General features: G+C 36.8%; 1 protein-coding gene across 1 annotated transcript; it reads left to right on the top strand.

Annotated features, from left to right (window-relative positions):
- The first annotated feature begins 5,308 nt into the window (after nucleotides 1-5,308).
- Nucleotides 5,309-7,939, top strand: LOC105622545 (organic cation transporter protein). Its single transcript, XM_012203960.1, has 8 exons — nucleotides 5,309-5,451; nucleotides 5,531-5,780; nucleotides 5,950-6,208; nucleotides 6,352-6,520; nucleotides 6,606-6,839; nucleotides 7,057-7,271; nucleotides 7,481-7,662; nucleotides 7,799-7,939. Exons 1-8 carry the CDS (start codon nucleotides 5,309-5,311, stop codon nucleotides 7,937-7,939), a joined length of 1,593 nt encoding a protein of 530 aa, XP_012059350.1.
- Nucleotides 7,940-8,791: the final 852 nt, after the last annotated feature.

Genomic DNA, 8,791 nt, shown 5'->3' on the forward strand with positions numbered 1-8,791 from the left:
AGAGAGAGAGAGAGATACAAGTATGTTCTTCTATATAGAAATAAAAAAAAAATCTTGTCTTGATTTAGAGATGTTCCTCCTTCTCCTTTTCGTTTTACTCGTCAGAACGCGATTCCCTTCAGCAGAAAAGATAATCGTTAAGGCCTGTTCAGATGGATTTGCATAAAGCGTAGGTACGCAGAAGGAGAAAGGAGCAGCAGCCGATCATGCGTCTAAGGAACGCAATTGGCATCCTTCGCGTTAAGCAAAACTCGACCTAGATCGGTGGATTTTTTTTCTTCTTGCACGCGAGAATGCGGGTTACGCGGTTATGCAAATCGGACAAACAAAATTTTTGCACGATTCTCTCGATATGACGCATTTTACGTTTATCAAGCGCGTGTATCTTTAATTAATTGAAAAAGAAGACGAAAATGTCAGCAAGCACATTGAAAGTTCTCAAGCCGCTGTCTTCTTGCCCGCAATCGCTAAGCTGCAGTTTAAACAGGTGATTACTCTTTCCTGACTTTCAAGAACGTAAGCGGTATACGTTTATAACAGGACCTCCATTGTCATATGTAATCGGAGCATAGATCAGGATTCAAATGAACATCATGTTAATTCATGATGAGAGTAACATTCGTTTTTTATTAAGTATTTACCATACTCGTCTTGATTTATTTGTTTATCGATTACGCTTCATACATAATTCGCATTGCGTTTACCATCAGGTGCACTCTCGTGAGAGCCTTCGACAGAGAGTTATTTACTCATTAGAGGAGCGGCTAATGCAGAGCGACGACTTCGGCTGAGACACCGAGTCATTCTTTTTCTTCTCTCTCTCTTCTCTCTCTCTCTCTCTCTCTCTCTCCCTGTTCCATTCGCATTCGCGAGAAACCAGTTGCGATTTTTCACGCAGTGGGAACTAGAAGCCGTTCCCTACTATAAATAGCCTTCGGGTTTCGCACTGGGGCCGACGATGTCGGCCTCCGACACGGCGACGACGGTAACAGTGGTGGCGATGATGGTGATAGCGGTAGCAATGTCTGGGCCGGTATTACTGACATGTGGCTAACAGGCATTTCTGTCGCGTGCGAATAATCATCCATCTATTTTTCAGCTAAAGCTTCACTCTTTTTTACGCCATAAATCTTGTAGAAAAAGAGGGTGAATCGCGAGATATCATATCGAATATTAATATATGTATGTGTTTATGCAGGTAGATGCGGTAAGAACGCAACAGAGGAAACAAAGAGGGTCCATGCCATGGTCTGCGTTGGAATTTTTATTAGACGAGAAGGAGAGGCACTGTCACAAGCAATCGATTGACTCCGCTTAATAAAAGTACGAGGCGACAACCAAATTTAGAGCATATAAGATTAGAATTATTAATTGTCGAAACTGTCCGTTTCATATGCAGACAGAATGTTCTCATACGCAATTTCGCAATGCGAGAACTAGAGACATAGCGGAGTGATATACAGCTGTAACCCACTTCGTATCTTTTTGCAAGAGAACTTACGCTCATTGAAAAATATTTTATTTTAACGGATTATGCGATTACGCGATTACGATGCGGAACGAAATCTACGAGGGAGGCTCAGCTAGTGGAATATATGCATATGGCAAACAGGATTGTTTTAACTGTGTATTTCTATCGAGTTCTCACAATAACGTAATCTTATCGAGGAAAGCTAGTCTCTATTAAGTATTCTAATAAGCCACTGCGCCTTTTATTTAATTTAATTTACAATAGGATAGAGAGCAGGACTATTTTCCATTTCTCACGATACTGTTTATATTTCTGAACAGCGTATACTAAATATTTAAAAGTCATATGCAAATATTTAAAGGTCTTATGTAAGAAGCAGTCATGATTGTAGTTATGATAAGATTGTTAAACACGTTACTGCAATTGTTACCATAAATTTTATATTACTTTAAGGTTGAAAATGACGGAATAGCCTTGCACTATCCTATATTGTTTATTTTCATATTTCATTTACAGAGTCCATAAATAATCAACTAGATCGTTATTCAGATGATCTTGCGAAGATCACGTGAAAAATAATCGCAATACTGATAATAATATTGAACCGGCGAAATTTTGTAGCACACAAACTTTTCGAAGAGGATTCGAAAACACGATATGTTACAAATGCCATGTTAGACGGAGCATTTTTTTATTACAATAGTAATTTCCTTGCCTTATAAGTTGTGACATGCCTTATCTCTCGCATCGTCCAAAATAGGACCATTCCGCTATGAATCGCGCGAAACATCGCTTTGAAGCGAAGCACGTGATGTGACTCATACAGCACAGAATTTGCAGCAAAGTCGCTGCAAAGTCTCTGAAATGTTGTTGCAACTTTTGTGCAACTTTGTGCTGTAAGGGAAATGATTTAAAATCGTCTCGCGGAGGACATAGTCAAAAAATCGAAGACCAAACAGCCCAAATACAATCAGCTATAATTCTGATGATCGTTTACCGCATTCAGCGAAAATAGATATGCAGGAACAGCCTAGGAGTTGACAACATTGCGACAAGCATTACGTGCGACACAGCTGCACATGCGACGCACTGATCAGTTCACATACTTCTTCTGGCTCTCGAGAGGGATACGAATTCGAGTGTGACTGATCCGGCAGAGGTTCTACCTCTTTTTTTTTCTACTTATCATCCATTTCGCCCTCGACGAAGATTCGCCGCCAAAGGCATCGAGGGGACGTGTTGGGTCACATCCGATTTTGACAAATCGAGATCCAGGGGGAGGAGAAGTGAAGAGTGAAACGAAAAGAAAAAAAAGATCGGTCTGAACCATTGAAGATACCAAGTATACCGAGCCGAATCTAGCCGCCGCCGCGTTAAAACGCGGATCGAGGAGTCTTCGGCGAGCCGAGTCGTGTCGAGTTGAGTCGAGTTAAGCCGAGTCGCGCTGATCGCGCCTTTGCCGCAGAGAACCACGCCGGATCGCACCGGCTAAAGCATGTGGCCAGTTTCCGTCCGTCCTTGATGCGTGCAGGGTTGTGTCCCATTGATAAGTGCGAGATCGTTTCGTACAGCTCGCCCGCATTTTGAAAGAACTACCTGGACTGAAGACGTCCATCACGTCATCGCTGATTACTTGTGTGCGATTGAAGCGGTATCATTAGATGTAGATTAAACGTGTAGATAATACGGATATTTTGTATGTCCGGCTCATGCGATATCGCGACGTTGCGTTAAACTCGACTGTGCTCAACCGTTGTTGCGGTATGAATAGGTATGTTTCAAAATTTTTCCTAGAGCGTTACATGTTTGGAAAGTTATTTCAAAGCCACACTGAGAAAAAATATAGTCAATTTTAATAAATATTTAATTGAATACTGCCAACTAAATATTTATTAAATATAAAGACATATTTATTTGATATAAGAAACATTAATTTGATTAAACAATCATTCTTTTTAATGAACAAATATTTATTTATGGTAAGTAAATGTTTAGTTGGCAGTATTGAACTAAATATTTATTAAAATTGATTTTTTTTTTTTTCAGTGCAGGATATTAATTTTATATATTCGCACTTTAACGCTTTTGTGAAAATTTAATATTAACGCGAGAATTACTAGAAATATTTATTGATTATTTGTTATTATGACAAGATTATTACTAATTATGATATTTGATTTTGATTTGTGTCACAGAATCGCATGTAAATCTACAAACTTGAAAGAGAAAAGGTGCAATTTGTACGTATCGTTGTGCGGAAATCATAGTCTTAGAGGAATTTTTAGTGCGAATAATTCGACGAACAGTAAAATGAAAAGGAGAAGAGAAATTGACGATAATAAATGATCGTTCGGGCAATAATTGCTGATATTATTCGTTTGCCGCCTTTTTTTTCTTTCGAGTTCTAATCTAAAGACAATTGTATCAATTGTATCAATGACGATCCATGCGGATCGTCTGTCCGCGAGTCTAATTAGTCGGAACGGGTCCCAAGTACATTAAAAGCTGCTACGCACAGGCGTAATGTTCGGTTGGGCTTGGTATTAAATCTTGCGATTTGTCACCTCTCCCTTTCTTTCTCTTTTACATAGTGTTGTTACACAATGCACGCGCCGACCAATGTTATAAACAACATTGCGCTTGTATACTCGCGACTGCTTTTATACGAATGACGAACTTGTCATGGAAAATTATAATGAATTTGAAAAAAATCGTGCGAACAATTGAAAGTATCAATTAAAACTATACATATCAAAAAATATACAGTTATCACTTTTTGACACACCATTTCTGAGCAAATAGATCGAAATTGAGTTGAAAAATCCTCTATTATTTTGCAATTTTTTAAGTAGCTAACGAGATGTTAATTTCCAAGTAATTTCTAAGATTGTCGAATAAGCGGGTAAAATCAATGTAAGACAACTTTAAGGTTTTAAGATAACTTTAAGACTTTGAGTTCTTTAAAATATTAAAGTTGTTTCTTAAAGAACTTTTAAAGATATTTTAAAATTTTATATGATGAGTTTAAACATTCTGCTCGGGTAATTCTGCATTGGAAAATTTAAAAAAATTACGAAAATTGTAAAATAGATAGACAGGATAGTTTTCGACTCAGTTAGTTCGCTCTACCCACAAACGGTGTATTAAAAAGTTTAGAACATCCATATATGCGCATATAATTTTTTGAATATTTTTCTAGTATCTATATTATTTTGCAATTTTTTAAATAATTAACGAGATATTAATTTCTAAATAATTTTTTAAGATTGTTTTTTTTTATATCATGATTCTTAAGAAATGCAAAAATGAGCAAAATATAAAATAACATATAATAATAAAATATATAATAATATATAATATGTATAGATAAGATAAAATAATAAATAGTTAATACAAAGATATCAAAACATATATTCTAATTTCTTTTTAGCTGCCGTCGTTTTGCCCGGAAGTCGATTTAAGGGAACGCCTAATGTATTTAGAAATCCAATAAGCGATTTTGGTCGTCTCTACCATTGTTGGATCAAGCCTTACAGCTAGGAATATCTCGAGGAACGTATTGAGGAGTGCCCTCGTGAACCGCCCTACACGCATCTATTTCTTACAGTCACTTCCAAATGTCATGACAAAAAAATTCTCGTGACACGAGATAACGATATGTCAAAATCAATAGAATATTATTAAAACGATTCGTCCGTTACGAACGAAGTCTTTAATTGTGCGCCGATTAAATTCCAGTAGAGAGATATTTTTATTTACAAGGGTTCTAATAAAAGTTTTCTCTCACGCATTGAGAAATATCATAAATACAGAAACGCAGGATATATTCCGGACGAAATGGCATACGACGACGTTATTCTTCGTATGGGCGAGTTTGGTCGCTATCAGCGCAGGATTTATCTTCTACTCTGTCTTCCAGCAATATCGTGCGCCTTTCACAAGCTAGCTGGAGTATTTCTCGGAGCCAAAATGAATTCGAGGTAACAGTTCGAGTAAACGATAATTACATGGATTACGAGGAATTTAAAACGGTAAAACGAGAAACTCCTTTGCCTCCAGATGTTTACTTCCACATGAGAACGCGAAGAACGTCACGTTTCATCTAAGCCAGGATGTATTGAACGCGAGCTATCCATGGGACTACGAACTCCGAGGATGGTCCCAGTGCATGAGGCGTGACATTATCGGCCTCGTGAATAGCACGATTATTGGAACTGCTATTGGTAACGGCACCGAAGAGGGAGACATCAGTAGTTGCAAGCATTATGTGTATGATAGAAGCGTGTACAAAAGTACAACCACTTCCGAGGTATGGAATAATTATGTAGTCATAGTTTTTGCGAAACCTTGTTATCACTCGTGTGCGTTTTTCTCGACAATTCTTGTACGAATAAGATACGAATAGAAATCAGACAACGAGACGGAGAGAAATTCAATTTAAAGAATATCTATTAAACAGATGATGTTTTTTTTTGCAGTGGGACTTGGTCTGTGACAAGGCGTGGCTGAGAGCGACGGGGGACTCGTTGTTCATGGTAGGAGTCATGCTTGGCTCGATGATATTCGGCGGTTTGTCCGATAAATATGGTCGTAGACCAATTTTCTTCCTGTCTTTAGTCATACAGCTGGCTGGCGGTATACTAGTCGCTGTCGCGCCCGAGTTTATTTCCTACGTAATCTTCAGGCTAATTGTTGGCTCAACCACCAGTGGGGTGTTCTTAGTAGCTTATGTCATAGGTAAACTGAATTTGATTACCAATATCGTTTGATTTATTATTTACAATTTAGCATTTTGTCGAAATAGGAGCTTTTGAGTATCCATTTTTAAAATTACGCGAGCGAAGAGATTACATATAAATGTAATTATTTATCTCTTCCAGCTTTGGAGATGGTCGGACCGAAAAAGCGGCTAGTAGCCAGTGTTGGTTGCCAATTATTTTTTACTACCGGATACATACTCACCGCTGGTTTCGCATATTTTATTACCGACTGGAGAATGCTGCAAGTAGCTATCACGGTACCAAGTATCGCGTTTCTACTTTATTGGTGGTACGACATATAATAGATGTATTCCAAGTAATATATAATTCTGGAGCCGGCGTTGCTATTTACAAGGTGATCTGATTCGCGGTAGGTTTATTCCCGAGTCCGCTCGGTGGCTTCTAACGAAAGGCCGACTCCAAGAAGCGAAGGATTTGCTGCAACGTGCTTCTCTGGAAAATGGTGTAGAGATGCCGAGCGAGGTTTTAGATACGCTTCTTAATAATAACAGTGAAGATAGTATGCCCGATACGAAAAAGCCTTCGCTCTTCGATCTATTCCGTTATCCGAACTTAAGGCGAAAGAGCATTCTTCTGTTTTTTAATTGGTACGATTGTTTCATTAATTGTTTCATATTTTGTTTTTTATAGGTCTATTTTTTATTTTTTATTCTTACACTAGAACTCTCTTTCTCACTTTCGCGAAATATCTAACAAATACCTATCTCATTTTAAGTTCCAAAAGTATACATATTAGTTTTGCCATAGAAAACAGACTTTTTGTTTGATGGTTTTGTTTTAATTTTGATTTTTTCATTCATGTAGGCTCGTTAATAGTGGCACGTACTACGGATTATCTTGGCACGCGTCCAATCTTGGTGGTAACGACTACGTCAATTTTGTGATATCTGGGATTGTGGAAGTACCAGCATACACATTCCTAATTTTTACTCTAAATCGTTGGGGCAGAAAGATCATTATTTGTGGATGTATGATGTTGTCCGGCTTAGCATTACTTGCCACGTTATTTATTCCTGCCAGTAAGTATAACTTGATAATTTGATATAAATTAACAATTTTATTTATTCATGACGATTTTATATTTTCTTATATGTATGTCCGAATAAAACTGTTTTTTGTTATTTGCGAAAGAATATTTTAAGTGAATTCAGTATTTATATTGGAATAAATCTGATAGCTAATTATCTTAATAATAAAAATACCAATAAACAAATTTGTTTGTTTTCAGATATGCCGTGGTTAATCGTTTGTTCAGCAATGATAGGAAAACTTGCTATTACCTCCTCTTATGGCGCAATTTATGTGTTTACTGCCGAACAATTTCCGACTGTCATTCGAAACGTCGGATTGGGCGCGAGTTCCACCTTTGCCCGAATTGGCGGAGTTATCGCTCCATATGTTAATCATTTGGTATATTATTTATCACATTATTTTTTTGTCAATATTCAGATATATATAGAAACTTCCGAAGATAAACATATTGTCCATGTCCGATATCACATTATGTGAAATCATCAATATAACATATTATCTCTAATCGTTCCAGTCTGAAGTATGGATGCCATTACCACTGGTTATATTCGGATCTTGCGCCTTATTTGGTGGATTAATGTCTCTTCTTCTTCCGGAGACTCTGAACAAAAAACTTCCTGAATCGATTCAAGACGGTGAACTTTTTGGAAAGTAAGTCTTCCCTACCTATTCCGTGCAATTTATTACTTCAGATATTATATAAATAACATGTCTTTGGACAAATTTTTTTTTAGGAAACCGAAAAAGAAGAAGAAGAAACAGCAGTTGATGCTCGAACAGCTAAATGATGTAGAAATAATAAAACCGTTGAAAGCACAAGAGAAGCAGAATGGTGTACATGAAAAACAAAATGGATGACATTAATTTACGAACATCAATGTCGGTATTACATTCAAAATATGTATCCGATTCCCATCTGACCATACTTTAGATGTCTGCCACATGCAGCACACTCCTACAGGGAACTTGGTAACGCGATGATATCATCGAATTTCGGTCTGAACTTCTAATACCTACAATCAATTAACATCTATTCGTTCTTGGTCGAGCGATCGTATCTCAAGTGAGTTGGATTAGACGTAAAAATTATTTATACAGAAACAAAAGTTAATCAACTGTCAGAAGATACGTACACTTTGCGTTCTAATACTTTGAAAGTAGATATGATGATGGCGTTTATTTAGATGTCACCATAATGTGTTGCGATAGTCCATAAATTATAAGAATTCTGCCGACAAACACTATCTCGACATCTAAACGTCCTTTATAAATAATGCCTATGAATTATGTATGAAACATTGCAACTTATCAATATAAAAACTTTTGCTAATATTTTTCCTTTCTGCTTATCTCCTTTATTCCATTGACAATTTTAAATATCACTTATCAATTGTGATTGTTTTTGGCATCAGTAATGAGCATGTCTAATAAAATGTCTTATTGTATTGATAATGTAATGTTAAACTCGAAGAGTTGTAAAAATGATGAGTGTTTTTTTTATATAATA

The sequence above is a fragment of the Atta cephalotes genome, assembly GCF_000143395.1.
Source record: "Atta cephalotes unplaced genomic scaffold scaffold00046, whole genome shotgun sequence".
Lineage (NCBI taxonomy): Eukaryota > Metazoa > Arthropoda > Insecta > Hymenoptera > Formicidae > Atta > Atta cephalotes.